This window comes from Prionailurus viverrinus, chromosome A2 (genome assembly GCF_022837055.1).
Source record: "Prionailurus viverrinus isolate Anna chromosome A2, UM_Priviv_1.0, whole genome shotgun sequence".
Lineage (NCBI taxonomy): Eukaryota > Metazoa > Chordata > Mammalia > Carnivora > Felidae > Prionailurus > Prionailurus viverrinus.
The window spans coordinates 23,412,712-23,431,736 of NC_062562.1; the positions used below are offsets into that span (position 1 = coordinate 23,412,712).

The following is a 19,025-nucleotide window of genomic DNA, read 5'->3' on the forward strand; positions in this document are numbered from 1 at the left end:
TCAAAACAAATAAACATTAAATAAAAAATTATTAAAGCGTATTACAAAAAATAACACAGTGTACAAAAATCTAGAAAAATTCTATTGTGGCCCTATTAGAGAAGGCTGTGTCCTAAACCAAGCAGTCATTTTTTGGCTTTTGGCAAGTTTCTACATTTAAACAAAGCTCCTCAAGGGAAGAACAAAGAAGATTTTGGCATCTCCTAAATATTACTCATGTTTCAGGTCATTTATTTAATGAAGTTATGGATAGAATTCCCATTGGAAGGGCTGTGATCACCCTGCTGCCCCCTCCCTGGAGATGGAAATTCCTTTCATAACACCCAGAACAGGTATTTTTTGCTCCCACAGGAATTTCAGACATACCTTGGGAGCTACCTCAAAAGGCTGCAGAGTTCCTACCACTGCAAAGTTCTACAAAGCACTGAAGGAAGGTTTTCCACCTCTTAAATTCTACACCCCAGCTCCAGCACAATCATCTGAGGCAACATAAATCAAGCCTACTTCTTTTATTATATGTCACCTCTTTAATAGCTGAAGGAAGCATCTGCTTCTTGGCCTTCTCTAGACCTAACACCCTTCACTCATCAACTGTCCCAGCTATGACAAGATTTGTCAGGTATTCCTGAACTGGTTACTCATATGTCTCCCCCATAGTTTACCACCATTGGTACCCAGAAATAAACTCATAATACTAGACATGCATCCATATGACTAAATGTCTGCTAGACAATTTCTTTTAATGTTTTTTGGGGTTGTTTTTGTTTTTTTTTATTTTTTATTTTTGAGACAGAGAGAGACAAAGCATGAGCAGGGGAGGGGGCAGAGAGAGAGGGAGACACAGAATCTGAAGCAAGCTCCAGGCTCCAAGCTGTCAGCACAGAGCCCGATGCAGGGCTCGAAACCACAGACTGTGAGATCATGACCTGAGCTGAAGTCAGACACTTGACCGACTGAGCCACCCAGGCGCCCCTCTGTTAGACAATTTCTAAAGGTGTAATTGCAACACTGTTTGTATATGCTTAGTGAGATAACATACAAATTGACATATTTTTTTCATACTTTATTTTGGCAAAGACTGCTAATTGCTGCCAATTTATTTCCTTCCTCCATTGGTACTAGCTTCCCTGAATGTTAACTGGACATAGAACCACCCAGCTGAAGGCTTCATTTTCTGGCTTGCCTTGTAGCGAAGTGTGACCATGTGATTTCAGCGCTGGCCACCTGACTGCTGCCTCTGCACTAGTTCTTGCACCTACTTAGAATGTACACACTGGAGGGATTTGTGTCCTCTGTTCACTTAGAACAGTGCTTAGATCGCTGCCTAAGGCACAGGAGAGTCCTTGTACATAGTGGATGCTTACTGAATAAACTGGTAATGACTGAGGTGTTCAATGGATAGTATGTGCGCCTTAAAGGGTAGGGGGGTTCGTTTCTCCTTTCTGCTAACTGGAATGTGGATGGGGTGGTTGGAGCTGGGATAAAAATCTTGCATCCGGGTGGAAGCCATACGCTGAGAATGGCAAAGCATCAAGATGGAAGGAGTGGAGGTCCCCAGAGACTACACAGCTACTTGTATGAGCTTCTGGAATGTGAGATTTTCTGTTCCTTGCATTTAAAGTTAATTAGACCATTCTACTATTCTAAAGTTATTGTCTTTGTAGTTAAGTTTTACTACCCTCTATAAGCTTTGTGTACAGCAGGTCTTTTCTCTTCCACTAAAGACTCTAAGCCACCAACTTCAGGGTTACAAGAGAAACAGAAATCATGAGTGATAAGCCATTATGCATTTATGTGACTGCCTGCAGCTCAAACCACAATCAATGTTGGATGACATTTCCATGGATGACAATCATGACATTTATTTCCCCTCTGTGTCTACCACCTGTCCTCAATCATTGCAGGTAACCTAGAAAGCTATGACAAGCTTCATTGGTGTTCTGCCTGGCTCAATTTACTTTTCAAACTGAGCAGGTGGTAAATACAAACAACCAGACAAACTGGGACATTCTACAACATGTTACCATAGTATTTAATATTTTTTAAAGGGGACATGTCAAAGTTTTTCTAAACAAACTACTGGATAGAGAAAAGATGGCATTGTAGCCAAAACAAAAAAAAAAACATTGTTGACAGCATAAGGCTAACTGGAATCTGAAGATAGGATCAATGTATACAAACTATGTGTTTAACTAACATATTAATATGCAACATAACATTATACACACACATACATATATACATACACACATACATATATGACCTTTACTGCTTAAAAATCACTTTCTCATAAATGTATAATTTCATTCAATCCCCCTAACATCTCTGTAAGATATTGTAACTGAGTTTATCAATTTTAAGTAACGGATGCCTTCAAAACTCCTCTCCCAGGCTTCATTTATCCTGTCCAAATTGCCAGGCACTTAGGATTCCTCCCTAAAGAAATGTGATTTGTCTTTTCTCATGCTGACATGAAGTAAAGAATAAATTGATTTTTATCATTTTCTGCACCCTGCCTCTCCTTTGAAGGGTACTTACCTAATGAGTGGCTCTCTCAAAAGGGATCCCAGATCAAAGAGGCCAACAGGATAATGCCTTGGAATAAGCTGCTGCCTTACCTCACAGTAAATTTCCTAAAATAGCTCAATGTATACCAAGGCTTTCGGGGCTATCTAGAGAAGATATCTAAAATGCAACAATACCCAGTAAATTAAGATGGATCTTACAATATCATCAGATGAGTTTAAAATGTAGAAGTTTCCCTAAAATCTTTTCATGACATAAGCACCAGAAATCACCACAGGAAGTCTAAAATACACACTTCAAATCATGCAACTATTAACCAGCTCTCAAAACCCTTATTCATTCAGAATTTAACATTAAATGCAACATATCAGTCAGCCTGCCTGTCTACCTATTAAATTACAATGCTAGTTGGAATAGCCTGAGCAAGCACACACAGATAGATTTTATGTACGTATCTCATGGCCTTCAATTCCTTTTAGCTACAGATATCAAATTCACCTGTCACAAATTAAATAATTGAGCTTTGGTTACTGAAATGTAAGCTTATTAACCAGCATTAATAAAACCAAACATATAGAATGATGTTCTTAATATTATTTTAATAAAATTCCTTTTAAATAGGAGTAAACTGAACAAAGATGAAACATTAGGAAATGTTTTAGCAAGAGGTTTTAGATATTTTTTAAGTAAAAGAATAATCTTACACACAAGGGAAAGGGAATATTGTGTTCTTCTATTAAGATACAGTGTTGGGGACTGTTAGTTCCTTCCAGTATGGGAATAATGACTGGCAGTTAGAATAGTAACCAATAAAAAGCAAACTAAATGGGGAAGTGTTGGAGGTGGGGGGAAAGAATCGTACATGAAATACAGTCAAAGGCTCTCCTCTGACCTTGGTTCCTAAAAGGGTTCTCAGGCTACAGGAAGGTACACTGCATTTTCTATGTCCATCTTTACCCCAAAGAGCTATGAGGGTCCTTACCTTTGGAAATAGCTTTCTAAGGATATCCCAAATTTCTTACAGAAGAAACTACTTTATTCATGTATTTATTCATTTATTTGCTTATTTATGAGTTTGTTCATCTCCTTCATTCATTTCACTAAAATGTAAGCTTCATCAGGTAAAACATTTTTCTGTTTGTTCACCTAGAATAGTACCTGCCACATAGTAGGTGCTCAACGAATATTTATGAATTTTTGAGCTAATTCATCCTTTCATCCTCAAAAGTTGATGAAATGCCTACCACATGACAGGTTCTAGATATCCAATATGAAAAAGAAATTCCACTATAAATAAAATAAAACCAACTGATGAGAATCTTCAAATTAGAGGAATCAAGCAATGTTTTCTCATTCTAAATTTTGGTCTGAATTTAAACTAGGAAGATAATCCCCTGCCCTGCCCAAGAAGAATGGGAGGGAAAAAATGTAGACCAGTATGGCACATGTCCCAAAATTATATAACACAAAACAAAACCCTGTTTAAAAATGAAACAGCTGGGTGTAGCTATCAAAAGGTAGGGATCTTTGCAATGATAGAACAGTTCTATATATTGACTGTGACAGTGACTACACAAATTTATATCCATGTTGAAATTGCATATAACTAGATACACACACACACGAGTGCATGTAAAACCAGAGAAATCTTAATAAAGTTGGTAAATTGTATTTCCTGGTGTGATGTTGTGCTATAATTATGCAAGATGTTACCACTGAGGAAAATGATTTCTTATAACAGCATACGAATCTACAATTACTTAAAAATAGGTTAACAAAACAAAAGAGCAGAATACTTATCAAAACATTCTTTATGGGGTTCCTGGGTGGCTCAGTTGGTTGAGCATCAGACTTTGGTTCAGGTCATGATCTCGCAGCTCATGAGTTCAAGCCCCACATCGGGCTCTGTGCTGACAGCTCAGAGCCTGGAGCCTGCTTCGGACTCTGTGTCTCCCTGTCTTTCTGACCCTCCCCCACTTGCACTCTGTCTCTCAAAAATGAATAAACATTAAAAAAATTAAAAACAAAACAAAACGTTCTTTATATTGACAAAACATTGGAACCAAGGTAAATGTCCAATAAAGAAGTGAACTTATGTGACAATATATTAAGTAATTAAAAATAATACAATTCTATGTGACACAGAGGCTGTTCACCACTCAGTAAGCAAAAGAAGCAGGATTTACAAAATATGAGATTACAATTGAATTCTGTTAAAAAGTAAAGATACACCAAATGCCACAGCATCTGTCTCCACATGGTAGGATCATGGGTGATTTTGTTTTTTTATTTTGTCTTCATATTTCTTTATTTTTCTTTTCTAAAATGAATCCTACTACCAGAAGAAATATCTAAAATGCTGTCTCTGCTATGTATGGGGCTTAGGTGAATTCTGTGTAGCTCTGAACAAAAACCAAACCAAGTGGGAAGATTCCATGGAAAGCCATTTCAGTTCCATATAAGAACCAGTGAGGTACCTACATGTGCTCATGGCTTCCAATGAAAATGGTGTTCACCAGGGACTGGTGAATGCCCTATTAGTGATTATGTGGACAGGAGTCTGGTTTATGCACACTGGGAGGTTGGACCCAGCTGCTTTCCAATTTTAAAACTCTGTGCCATTTGATTTTACAACGAATTTAACAGACACCACCTTTCATTTCAAAAGCCCCTTTTATGTTTCAAAGCACTTTCACATATGCTGGTTTATATTCCTTTCAGTACTTTTAAAAAAAAAAAAAACCTGTCTGCACAACAATTCTATAGAGTAGGCAAAGCAGTTATTATCACCTCTATGTTACTGAAGACAAAACTGAGGTAACCAGAGAGTGATCTCACAATGTTATGGATGAGCTAATAGAGCTCATCTCCTTTCTCTTGACTCACAGCCCTACCTCTCTGTCCTCTAACACCACATAGCCTCTCTCTTCCCAACCAGGGTTTGGAAATGGTTATACTTCACCTAAAGTTGTTTACATGATGCCTGCCAGTTGAAAGAAAACCAACAATGCTTGACACAGAGTGACAGTGAGTACTGATAGGGATATACCCAACTTTTTGTTTCCACTAACTTACATTGACTCAGTTAATGTCAAGTAACCAACATGTCACCTCAGCTTAAAAAGTCAAGATTGGTCAAACCAGTTGGTTGCCTTGAATAGCCCAGGAGGCTTATGAATCTAGTTGGGGTTGTTGGTCAATATAACTACCCGGTACCTGTGTCCCCACAGTCCCGGGACAGAGCCCATAAGTGGGGCTTCTGGGCCAGTTAAATAGTGAATAGGGTCCATATTGGACTTAATGAAGCAGGGCTTTGTTACTTTTACCAAAGGAATTAACAGAGGAATTCTGTATTTATTTTGCAGTGGCAGAAGATTAAGCACTTGAGCAATAATGTGGCAATTCACCAAAAGAGGTCTTAGTTAGGTGCTATCTGAAATCATGAAATTAAGTGGGAAAACATACACATGGAAAAGGTTTATATGTTTAAGAAAAATAAATCCAAATTTTAGATAAATGATACTCTTCACAAAGTATACTAAACAAATGACATATTTTCATTGGCTGATAGCGTCATTTATACACATATATCATTTTCCATGTGCCAAGCCCTCCTGAGTGCCTCTCCTCTCAACCACTCCATGAAAGTCATTATGGGAGGAAACAGAAGGGTCAGCAATGTTAAGGTCATTTCCCCTAAACCATACAGCCGCCAAGTGGAAGCTACAGGATTCCAACCTAGGTCTGATGATTGCCAAACCAAGATGCTTCACCATTATTTGTTCTCTGGAAACATTGAAAGTATAAGTCCTTTTTATAAACAGGAAGTAATGGAAGTCTCCTTCAAAAGGCATAATAAATCACTCCAGGAGATACAGAGTTAATCTGAGAATAGCTGGAGAACAATGAGAGAATCTAGGCTGAACTTTACACATCACAACATACAAGGAGGCAGAAAGTGGGACTGGTGAATGGAAAAGAATAAAGGCTGATGGTATCAATGTACTGTTATTGTTAATAAATTATTGATCAAGCCAGTAATGTCACAGATGTTTAAAATACTTTTCTTCTTAGCTATGTAAAATCCACTTTTCACCTTTAATCTATTCACTCATTCAATAAACAATTACTGAGCATTTACCATATGCTAGGAACTGTTCTAGGCAGTATGATAACCACAGTGACTCAAACTGATGAAAGTTCCAGGCTTGGTGGAATTCACATAAGCTCCATGAGAAAATAAGATAGTAGAAAGGGAACCTGAGGTAGAAGATTTTGGTTTTAATCCTGGCCAGATGGCCTTAAGCAAATTACTTGAAATCTCGCTAAATATCAGTTCCCTTACTTCTAAACTGAGGATAATAATATCTATTTTTATTACATATTACTTTATTAGAAAAAGGCGAGTTTATACAGGAAAAAAACTACTTATTCTTTGGTCTTGGAGAAACTGAGGTAGTTGACAAGGAATAAAAGTTTTGTCCTCATTATTAAATCCTTCAAAATATTTCATTCCATATTTTCCATGATCTAAGCTTTCTGTGTTTAATGTTAACCATGTGTAAGACTTGTGGGGTCAGGATAAGGTCATGCTTCTATACCTAGCCACCAATTTCAAAGTCTATGTTACAGGCTTAAGATGCCATAATTATGTATGTTTCCCTTACTGTGGAAGGAAGTTAAATTTAAATTATATCTTAGTGATCATTTCATCTTAACCTATAGAGAGATGCTGCTTCTTGCCTACTTCTTTAGGAACAGATCCAGAGCAAGTGATTATTTCTAAAACCTTTGAGTAATTTTCTTTCCTCTGTTCTTCCATGGTGATATTATTTCATTGTAAGAATGAAATAAGAGCTAGGTAGAGATGGGTGTGTCATAGGCCCACAGGAAGGATCACTGCCCAGCAGGAGGCCACACTTTATTGATTAAATCAAAGAAAGATTGGTTCCAGTCTCCCCCTACCCCTTACCTACCCTACCCTCGGGTGAGGAGGAGGAAGTAGCAGGGGGATTTCCAAGTGTGTTTTTATCAGCCCAGCAAATCAGAGTCCTTGCTTTCTAAACAAAGAGGTGCCAACCTTGAGACTCTATGAAAGCCAACACAAGCTATGCATTGTACACATGTGAAAAGAATATAATTAGCAAAGTTATAGTCACAATTAGGAAATACCTCCTCAGAAAGGTTTCCAATTAACTTTGAGCAGCACTCAAATTACTATTGTGCTTAACGAGGACTCTGTCTCTTAGCCAGCTCAAACCTTTGAGACAAATCTAAGAATAACAGTGCAGTCCACAAAACACAGACACACAAAATTTAATGCTGGACTTTTTTTGAATAACAAATATGAAGAATGTGCAAATTGGGACATGGAAGCTATATTGAAAGAATAAGAAGCATGGTTACAGAAATGAATAGTCAAGTGTTGGCTAAATTATTCTTTCTTCAAGCTCTCTCTTCGTCTTCTCTAGCCTTCCCTTCCCCATCCCGAAAGAAAAGTTAGGAAAGAGAAAGTAGGAAAACAAAAATGGGTACTCACTTCATCTCCAGGATCTCCTCCAGTTGTTTTCTCCTTTCTATTCGGAGGTTAGCCAAATGGGCTTCTTTTTCAGCCAGGGACTGCTGTGTGGAGGCTAGGCGTGCCTTGGTGGCATCTAGTTCCTGTCTGGTCTTCTCCAATGCATTCATCAGTTCCTCTATCTGAAAGGCACAGGGAACATGGTGCATTATTTCTCCTTCATTGAAGCACAAGGCCTTCTTTGCAAGTCTGTATTCTGACAACACACACAAAGGAATCATAGCCATTCTTGAACAGGTACTGTAACTTAGAGCCCATTCTTTCTTTGTCACTGGTTGAAAATAAATGTTTCAAACACAAGAAATATGCAAATTTCTCCAAGGTCCTCTTTCAATTGGATTGTCCAATAACCTTTATAGAAACTATTTAATATATTTATTAGAAGTAGAAGGTAACTGGCTTGACCCATTTTCAACCTGTGTTTGGCAAAAGTCTCAGATACTGCCTCACAGTTGGCGGAAGGCAACACTCAAAATGCATTTGCCCAGCACAATATACTTTTGTGTGTAGGCCCCAGAGTATTCTGACAGGAAGTTAATCTATGTGTTTCAGATTCATTCATGTTTTAACCTATCAAAACCTTGTTTGGCAAAAGCGATTTGATGTCCAAGGGGCCTCAGGAGTCCCCTCTCACCTCACATCCCTGCCTCACTTTCAGGAAGCAAGGTTTGGCCAAAGGTAAACAGAATTCCAGCCACAAAAGGTTCAAGTTTGATTTGCCCCTGAAGTTTGAGAGGGTTCTAAACTTGAAATAAATGACATGTAACTTTTATAGGGTGCTAATACACCATAGAAATAAGCCAGACTATCAAATATCCAGGATTTTTAGCCAGGTCCCAAAAAATTGGACCAGGGAGCCCCAAGGCAAGGCTTTATCCTCCCCAAACCATTGGGGGCTTTTAAAAGCCAACACACAACAAAAAGGGCTGGTGTTTATGGTTCTGCACCAGAGACTTCCGTGGAGCAAGCCAGTGAAATGCCATCCCTTGCACAGATGCATGCCGCATCCACCCTGCTGATTTAAAACCATGGTTCCAGGAAGTTTCTAGATTCCAGAGTTGATGTTTGGGTTTCTAAGCCACCCTCCTTCCAGCTGAACTTGGCAGAATGGGATCATCCATCACTAAAGTCAACAGAAAGCCCTTCAAAATGTGTCAATGACATGTTAAGTTCCAATTCATAAAGACTTTCTACACAATTTCTTCAGTTTTACATGGAATTTACTCAGAATGAGCATTATAGTTCACATCCAAGGTAAATCACATGCTTTTAAGATTCAGAAAACCCTCCATTTTCCCTGATAAAAAGAGGAATTTGATAACCATAGAATGTAAATCAAAGCCAAAACCAAAAAGAGTTTAAAAAGCAAGGAATATGAAGATTAACCATGAAAGTCCCAGAACTACACCTGCTTAATTGTAGAATAAATAGTATTATTATTTAACTTTAGAAACATACAAAATTTAAAAAGCAATCATAATTTGTTTCTCATATAAATTTATAGAATATTATAAATATGACTAGCAGCCCTTCTATCAAGAAGTGCTTGGTGAGACTGAAGCAGGTTTTTTTCCTCCTTTCCCTCCGCCCCCATTTTTGATAGCAGTGTAAAAAAATATTTTCTTCAAACCAACTCTTCCCTTGGGTTCTCTGAAGCTCTCTTTTAGATTGGAAACCTACTTCCCACGTTTCTTTTGTAAATTCTTCATCTTCCTGTAGTCTATAATTGGATCCTTCCTCTTATTATTCATTACTAGAGACATTTTCTTCACCCATGTGGATTCTTAGGAGGAGAATTGAGGTCTGTCTCCACAGCTCTCACCTATATGAAGATACCTTTCCAAACTTTATCTTTTACTCACTTGACCTCTTTTACATATACCTAACCACCTGTTGATCACTTTGATTTGAATGTCCTAACATCACTTTAGATTCATTATGATCAAAAGCCAACTCATGACCCATGCACACCTGCCTAAACCAAATCCTTATTACCTACTCCTGCCCTCCCAACCTGCCACCCACTAACACACCCACAAGTCCAATACCCTAACCTTTTCTCAGTCTCTCATGTTTAAGACCTCAGAACTACATTTGTTTCTTTCTTCTCTTTCTTCATTTATTTTCCATTTATTATCAAGTCTTAATAGCTCTATTTTGGAAACACTTCTGGGATCTATCATTTCCTTTTATCATTACTTTTGATGCCACAAACTCAGGCCTCTTCCCCTCCCACATTTCTGGAGGGGTTGAAAATAATTGCGTGAGTGTGTGTGTTTGTGTGTGTGTGTGTGTGTGTGTGTGCATGTGTGTCTGTTCCTAGCCTTTGTCTCTACCCCTACCCTAAATAAAGACATGGCTTTGCTTGATCAGCTTCTCCCCCATCATAGTATATCTCTCAGTGAGGTCCATTGCTGGATTTTAGGATGTAGAATTAGCTAATGGGTAGCAAAGTAAACTTGAGAAACTGAGCACAAAGGTACAGGACTTTGAAGCACAGGCTACGGTGCTCTATGTAATAAAAAGTGGGAGAAAGAAGTCAGAGGGGAAAGAAGAAGAATGATCCTTGAGACTTGGGACAGAGAGAAGTTTATTTTAAGGGCAAAATAAGGAAATTGCAAAGAAGAGAAAAAGGGAAGGAGGAAAAAGTCACTATGGGTTATTCCTGGGGCCCCTTCGATGTTTTCCAAAGACACACATTGAAGAATTAGACTACCCTTTTGATTTTTTTCAGCTGTTTTGACTGTGTGTGTTTGAATGTGTCTTTTAACTGGATCCCTTAGGTCTGAGATTCAAAGATGTCCCACAGGACTCACTGTCACAACTTATGCCTACTGCCAAAACAATATGCCTAAACCACCAATATTTTGTCAAAAATATCACTGGCCCGGCTCCAACATCTCAAGGAGCTCCCAATTACCCACAGTAGTGGCCTTCAAATTGTGTTCCCTAGAGCCCCAGGGTTTCCCAAGGGCACCTGTGGCCTGATAACAGATCAATGGCATGGGAAGAGGAGTGTGAATTAGCAGGGATCTTTGTCCACCATCCCACATTCACAGGGAGTCGTTCTACTTGTATTTGTTTTATATATAGAATTCCACTCAGGATTTAATTTCAAATTTTTTAAAAAAGTTTAACATATTTTAGGGGCGCCTGGGTGGCGCAGTCGGTTGAGCGTCCGACTTCAGCCAGGTCACGATCTCACGGTCCGTGAGTTCGAGCCCCGCGTCGGGCTCTGGGCTGATGGCTCAGAGCCTGGAGCCTGTTTCTGATTCTGTGTCTCCCTCTCTCTCTGCCCCTCCCCTGTTCATGCTCTGTCTCTCTCTGTCCCAAAAATAAAAAATAAAAAAAAAAAAGTTTAACATATTTTAAAATACTGAGAATGATTAAAAGCATGATTATGAAGCAGACTGTACTAAACATACTGTTTTACCATATATGAGTCATAAAACTTTGGGAAAGGGTCTGAGTTTTCTCATCTGTAACAAAATTATTTCTCATAAGAGCTACTACAAGTATTAAGTGAAGCAATGAATGTAAAGTTCTTAGTGCAGACACTGGCAATGGCAAATATGAAACCAGTACATTCTTAAAAGAAGAGGTAGTAATGTTAATGAAACAGAATTCAGGAAATAGCTTACCACTCACTATCTGAATTATAAAAGTTCAGTGGGCCTCAGGTCCCTCAATTGTGATATAAGGGTAATAACAGACCTTAGCTCACAGGACTTTTATAAAGATTCAATGGGTTAACATTTGTGATACCCTACGAACAATGCCTAGTACTTGGTGTCATAGAAATGTCAGCTCTTATTAATACAGTGCCTAGTAAGGATTCAACCCATTTTATGTTTAGTTATTACTGAGTTCAAATTTTTTCTTCCTGTCACCTACCCTCAACCGCATACACACACACACACACACACACACACACACACACACACACAGATGCACACGCACACATGCACACCCCTGGACTGCCCTATGTTGACCCGCTCCAGTTACTGAAATCTTCCATCTTTTAAGTTCTGTCACTTCACAGGATACAGCAATTAAAAACTGGAGCTCTGAAAAGCACATACCTGGTTAAAGCTTTGGTTTCACAATAGGATCTCTACAACCTGAGGCCAATCTTAACTCAGTGCTTCCTAAACTTTGTTGCACATTAGAATCCTTTGGAAAGATGTGAAAAATCCTGATGCCATGGTTGCATTAAATCCCAGTGTTTGAGGATGGGAGTCAGGCTTTATATTTTATTAAAGTTGCGGATGATTTCAAAGTAATTCCAAAGTGCAGCCGAGTCTAGATACCCTGGATATTACTGACGTCTCTCTAAATCTGCAGGTCCTCCCCTATAAAGTGGGAAGGAGATGGAAACTACTGCACGGGATTGGCAAGAGCATAAAGCATCCAGCCCTCTGTGTTGGACACCCTGGAAATGTCCAGTACATGACAGTTACCATTGTCCCTAGTCCAACCCAAGTACCAAATACCAGTTCTTACTGTCGACACTTGACTTTATGCCACCTAATCAAATACCACTTCACATTTCTGCACAACTTTTCATGTGTATGCTTAATTGCTACCACTGGATCATAATCCCCTGGAGGGCAAAGACCACATCTCTGTCTTCTTTGGAAGTGCCTTCAGCGTCTGACACAACACTAGCATCCATACTCAATAAATACCTACAGAATGGGAGGAAGGGGAATGCAAAGGCATAATTCTGAAACGCCCTCCTTTGACTCACTTAGTGCAATGATGGATGAAGTGTAAGTCCGAACCTGATACTTTCCTACCCCATAAATCAGTGGTCCCCTTGCCATCATCCTCACCAAACACCCTTCAAGGTCTTGCTCTCTGCTGCCTCAAGCACCTTCTCTTTGCTATGGAGATGAGAGGGCTCAGTTACCCAGATCTTGAATGCAAGGGGGTCCCACATTCACTGTAACCCCGGCAGCCACTAAGAGCACCCAGAAACCTGAGTTTCTGGGCACAATAAAAGTGTCCCAAGCTTTGACCTGGGGTACAAGCAAGCCAGGGTTTTGTCCTGCTCTGTAGTCCACATGCTCTGCCCTGGGACCTGGAAGATGTATACTCCCTCCTTCCTTCCACCACCTCACTGGATGTCTCCTATGTGCCAGGCACTCTGCTGGACACTTGTGACAGGCTCCCCCTCAGAAGCGGTCTGGTTTGGCAGGCAGGCTTAAATGAAAAAACTATTTAATCACAATTGTGATTTTAAAAAAAAGCTATTAAAGAAAAGTACTGAGTGATAAGCAAGAGTAAAACAAGAGCCAATCCTGCCCTAGGCCTCATGGTCTGCCTCCCTAAATCAGTCGAGTGGGAGTGGCTTGTTGAAGAGGAAGGAAAAAATGAATGCTGGTTGCCCAGGCTGTGGGGCCTTGTGGTCCTCTTCATTAGGGAATTATTACTTGGAGAATTACAGTGTTTATGAATCAATAACCGCTTTTGAGAATTCCAGCAGGAAAACAACACATTTGTCTCGACTTAACACAGCGTTTGCTTCTTTTAGAAGTACATCTATTGGTAATTCACCAGACCATAATATTTGCTGGGGGAAACATTTTTTTTAGAAAGCTGTTTAATTCCTAAAATGCCACCTTCGATGAAAACAGAATTCACAGCAACCTCAGAAGTCTTTTGCAAGTCTCAAGATGTTCCAGTTTAAAACAATTTCCTAAAAAGTCCCGAAATACGTCAAGACCAAAATTCTGATCCTATACCTAGAAAGCTAGGATTACATTTTAAAATATATCAGCTTGGTGTTACAAATCTAGAAAATAATAATTAAAGGCTTCTTCAAGCTAGATGTCTACTAGGCCACAGGGGCACACCAATTTAAAAAAACTTATATAGTTGTGTGTCATTTCTGATTTTATTAGTCATTCCATGTGGCAGATTATAAAATTGTTGAATTACCAGGACTATTCAATTGTATTCAAATAATTCATAACTCTGTACACTTTAAGAATAATGAAGCCACGGGGCACCTGGCTGGCTCAGTTGGTTAAGTGTCCAACTTCAGCTCAAGTCATGATTTCATGGTTCACAAGTTCGAGCTCCGCGTCAGATTCTGTGCTGACAGCTCGGAGCCTGGAACCCTCATTGGATTCTGTGTCTCCCTCTCTCTCTGCTCCTCCCCTGCTCACACCCTCTCTCTCTCTCCCTCTCTCTTTCTCTTTCTCTCTCTTCCTCAAAAATAAATAAACAGTTAAAAATAAAAGAATAATGAAGCCGTCAAATGAATTTCTAGAGTCCAGTGCTTACACCCAGCTCTGGAGAAACTGTCGGAACTTTTAAAGTGAACAGTGGAGTCTTAAAACAATAAAATAAAAAACCTGTTTAAGACCTTAAATCATTAACATGTGTCGACTTAGACTTACACATACATTTGTGTTGTTTAACTAAATATTTGAAAACCAGCTTTTCTCTCAGTTATCTGCCAAGAGCCCCACTCTGGGTTCTGTGTGTCTCTTTCTGACACGTGGCAACATCTCGTGCTTTTCATGAGGCCTGCTTGGCAAGAGCTGATCTTCAAATATTTTGATAAAACAATTTTTTTTCTTAAATCGTAAGTCAGTATTGAGTTAGTGTCTATTTTGTGTTAATGATTTGTAATTTTTAAAGTTTTTAAACCATGTTTTAAAAATACACAGGCTCTTCGGCCTTAGACTTCACCATCCATCCTGGCTTTCTGTCTTCACTCATCCTGAGTGCAAGAAGATGGTAGTTCTCAGTTTGCACCAGAACACAGAGCCAATGAAATCCCCATACCCCAGGTTATAGCCAAATTGGAATGTGAATTGGTCCTGTGGGAATAGCCAGGACCTAGCCCAGCTCTCCTCTGGGCACAGAGGTCACCCTGATAAACCTGAAACCTCTCTCCTCAACAGCAAGAACATCTCAGACAGTGATGTTGTGAGCAAAGGAGCTGTTAAAACGAGGCTCCTAATCTTATTTTTCCAATTACTCTTATCTGACATTTCTATCTCCACCTCCTTCCCACCTCCCCACTGCTGCCTTAGAGTGACACCTTTTGGAAATGGTTGAAACTGAAAATGCTCAGACTGCTGTCTGCCTGGACCTGGCCACCCTCAAGATTGTGTTTGGGATTTGTTTCCTCCTTGCTGAAGTTAAAGCATCTAGGAGGTTTGCTTAAATGTGACACCTCTGATCCTTCAGCAGCAAACAAACACCCACATCAAATGAGTGTGTTTGGGTTCAAGCTCTTTGGTTTTGACTGCATTTTAAATTCTCCCTTTTCCCTTTTCTCTTCCCGGGCTTATTAACAAAACTTCACACCATAACAAGAAGATGGGTAGAGAAGAAATGTGTACAATGCATACATCTGACTTAGATTCTGTTAAATCAAACAGTGTTAGAATACAAATGAAGAAAACTTTCTCTACAATGTCCTGAGAATTCTTCATTCCAGATTGGACTAGGCTCAGTGGAACCTCCTTGATAAAAAGACTGTGTAGATGAGTTTCTGTTTATTTTTTGGTGTAGTACTTCTTGAACAATTGGGAAGCATTCTTTACTTTACGTGTGCACAGTTCTGCAGCATGGCAAAGAGCTGGTCTTTTCCTTAACAGTCCCAGACATTCTTGGAAGCAGTATAGCTAATGGTTAAGACTATGAACCTTGAAGCAAGAAGGCTTAGGTCCCAATCAGGATCCAGCCATGTGCTAGCTGTATGACTTTGTAAGAGATACTTGACCTCTGTTTACATCAGTTTCCTTCTCTGTAAAATGTGGATAATAATTGTACCTCCTGGGCTCCTTGCAAAGAATACCTGAGTTGTAATAGTTACATAGTGGGCACATAGCAAGCATGCAGTAACCTGTAATCAGTATCAATAGTGATGTTAGTTTATTCAGCCTAGTAGAGGAGAAGTAAGCAAGGAAAAAAGTGAATTTCCATCTTATTACATTTTCAGAGATACACGGTATTTTTCATCTTCAATGGAATGGTGAAAATTTTTACTACGAAATCTATAACAAACAAATTAATCACCCTCAAAATATGTGTTATTCATATTTTAGTCTAACTTAGCTGAATTCCAAACACAACCATGAAGGAACTCATGAAGATATTAGAGAAGTGTTATCCAACTGAACTTACTATGATGGTGAGGTTCTAATCTGCACTGTCCAATACACATGTCACTACATGTGGCAATAGAGCACGGGAAATATTACTGGTGCAACTTAAGAAATGAATTTTTATGGCAGTTTAATCTTAATTAAAATTTAATAGTCAATTCTAATGGCTACTGTAATGAAAAGAGCCAGTATTTAGAAATTATTTCAATCTTTGTGGAAAGTTTACCTTTTTTAAATATCTGATAAAAACTTTTAAATTCCTTTAAATTCACTATAATTCATGAATTACCATTTGATCCAGTGTTTCCACCTTAGGAATTTATTCTAAGTATATCCTAAGGGATGTTCCCAGAGGAAATTATTGTGAGGATACAATAAACATGTTCATCATAGTGTTGTTTATAAAAATCAGAAAAATTGTGTATGTATATGTATAGACACATATATAAATACAAATGCATACATATAAATATACCTTGCAAATAAATGAGTTAAATAAATTCGAGTGTGTGTGTGTGTGTGTGTGTGTGTGTGTGTGTGTGTTACAAAGAAACTGGAGAGTAAATTAGAGGCATCCAATTGTTGAGATGTTGGACAGATATTAAACACTGTAAATGTAAAGGAAAGAGGGTCACGAATTCCTAAGTGAGAAAAGCAAGTTAGTAAATAGAAAATACAATACAATCCAAACCATATGTGGGGTTTTAAATGCATATTCACAGAAAACAAAAAGACTAGAACGAAGCACATCAAAATATTAATGATGGGTTTGTTTCTAGGCACAGACATTTCAGGTAATCTATTATATTCTTCTTTGTATTTTTGTTGCAAATATGAATTATTAATGTAAAAAGAATACTGTTTTGAAAATTGCAACCAAGGAAGTTCTGCAGAAAGTACTACTGTTCCCACTGAACAATTGGTTGCTGGTAAACCAGTCTCCAAAGGAGATTTATAAAGCAGAAGTCTAGAGCAGGGCGGGGCCCTCTGGTGGCAGTTACAGTGGCAGCTACCCTCAGCCAAAATAATCTTAACTCAGGCCACATTTCCGGGCATGGCTGCTTTGCCCCTTGACAGTCACTTAGATTTATGCTGATTATAATCCCGGTTCACCAGGGAGTGTTTGAGTGTTGGTGACTCCGGAGCTGTCAACAGTCATTCCTACCACCTCACCCTACCCCACAATGTGCTTGAATGTTGTTCATTTCATTACTGTTCCTTAAGAAAGTTCCTATGGGTTTTGGAAGTCCAGTATGGTTGTTTTTTCATTTGTTTTGTTTTGTGTTGTGTTTGTGCAGCATTTTATAATTCTGTTATTATTATTTTGTTTCTGCATCACTCAAAATTAGTTGTCAGGCCCTAAAAAGCCAGAACCATTTGTTCATGCCACTAAGCCACCTCTATTAGCAAGGTCTATTCATTGCTATTCAACAAATCAGGGCAATGTTCTCAAACAGACCTACTTTCTTGTGATGCAAGGAACAATTCTGAGGCATTTCCAAGGAGGAAGAATGAAAGAAGGGGGCCTCTTTCACTCTGAATTCTCCTACTGGCTTGGCTTTGCAGGAGATCCTTGTCAATGATGACATATTTCAATCACCCAAATCAAGCCTGACTCCAACCCCTTTCCTGGTACCCACAGGCCCCTTGCATCACAGTTCCATCAACCTTGAGAAATAGGTAGTGGCCTCTCTGTATGTCACCTTGGTCCTCGATCATATGGAGTCCAATGCATCCTTGATCCTCCCACTGGACCCAGCATCTGCTCAAACACACAGTATAGGGTCAATAAATAATTGTGGGAGGAATGCCAAGAGAGAGAAAAGAAGAGAAGAAACTATACTGTGGAAAAGTAATCATTACGTCTGATTTAAATAATATGGTTTCCTAAAACCCATTTGATCCTGACATACTTCCAAAGGAGCAGATCATTCAACTGATGAGTAACTCAAGTTCAGAAAAGATACGGGATTTACCTGAGAATTGTAGATGTCTTACTCTTTCCCAGAATGTGAGTCTGACTGTTGAGTACAAATATAGTAAGACAATTGTTAGATGGGGCTATATTGAGATGATGTGGGCCATGAGACCCTCAACAGTTAAACACAAACAAACAAACAAACAAACAAATAAACAAACAAAGACCTTGGCTCATTCTCCTCTGTGTCCTCAGGCCTGAACACAGCATCTAGCATACAGCCAGAAGCCAAAGATATATGGATGAACATAATTTAGTGAATAGACCTGGGTCTCATTTGAGTCACTGGAGTAGAATATTCACTATACTGCTTTGATTCCAGTGCTGTTCCAAAATATCTTACTTGACTTTAGTTATTAATTTTCCATTACTATGTAACAAATTGCCACCAACTTGACAGCTGACAGTTCCATAGGTCAGAAGTCCAGGCAGGAAGCATGGTGTGGCTGGTTTCTCCACTCAGGGCCTCACAAGGTTGAAATTGAGATACAGCAGGCTACCTTCTCATCCAGAGCTCAGGGGGACCCTCTTCCAAGTTTATGCAGTTGAAGCAGAATTCAGTTCCCTGCAGTTGTAGGTGTGAAGTTCCCTTCTCCTTAGCACTCCTAGCTCCTAGAGACCATTTTCATTCCTTGTCACATGGCCCACTCAAATTTTTAAATCCAGCAATAAAAAAAATCACGCTTGCATCAAATTTTCCTCATGCCTTGACTCTTTTTCTTCAGAAATTGCCCACTCCCTTTTAAGGGCTCACTAATTAGATCAGGCCCACCAAGAATAATCTCCCTTTCTTAAAGGCAAGTATGTCATATAA

At 39.0% G+C, this 19,025-nt stretch overlaps 1 protein-coding gene and 1 long non-coding RNA gene across 2 annotated transcripts in view; one reads left to right on the forward strand and one right to left on the reverse strand.

The window, feature by feature from the left end:
• Positions 1-19,025, reverse strand: part of ERC2 (ELKS/RAB6-interacting/CAST family member 2) — an 887,162-nt gene that overhangs the window by 354,625 nt on the left and 513,512 nt on the right. The window contains exon 13 of the mRNA XM_047850845.1: positions 8,066-8,226. Within this exon, the coding sequence (XP_047706801.1) occupies positions 8,066-8,226 (161 nt within the window). The remainder of the gene's footprint in view (positions 1-8,065; positions 8,227-19,025) is intronic.
• Positions 5,444-6,531, forward strand: LOC125161186 (uncharacterized). Its single transcript, XR_007150499.1, has 2 exons — positions 5,444-5,553; positions 5,892-6,531. It is a non-coding gene; the product is annotated as an uncharacterized LOC125161186 (long non-coding RNA).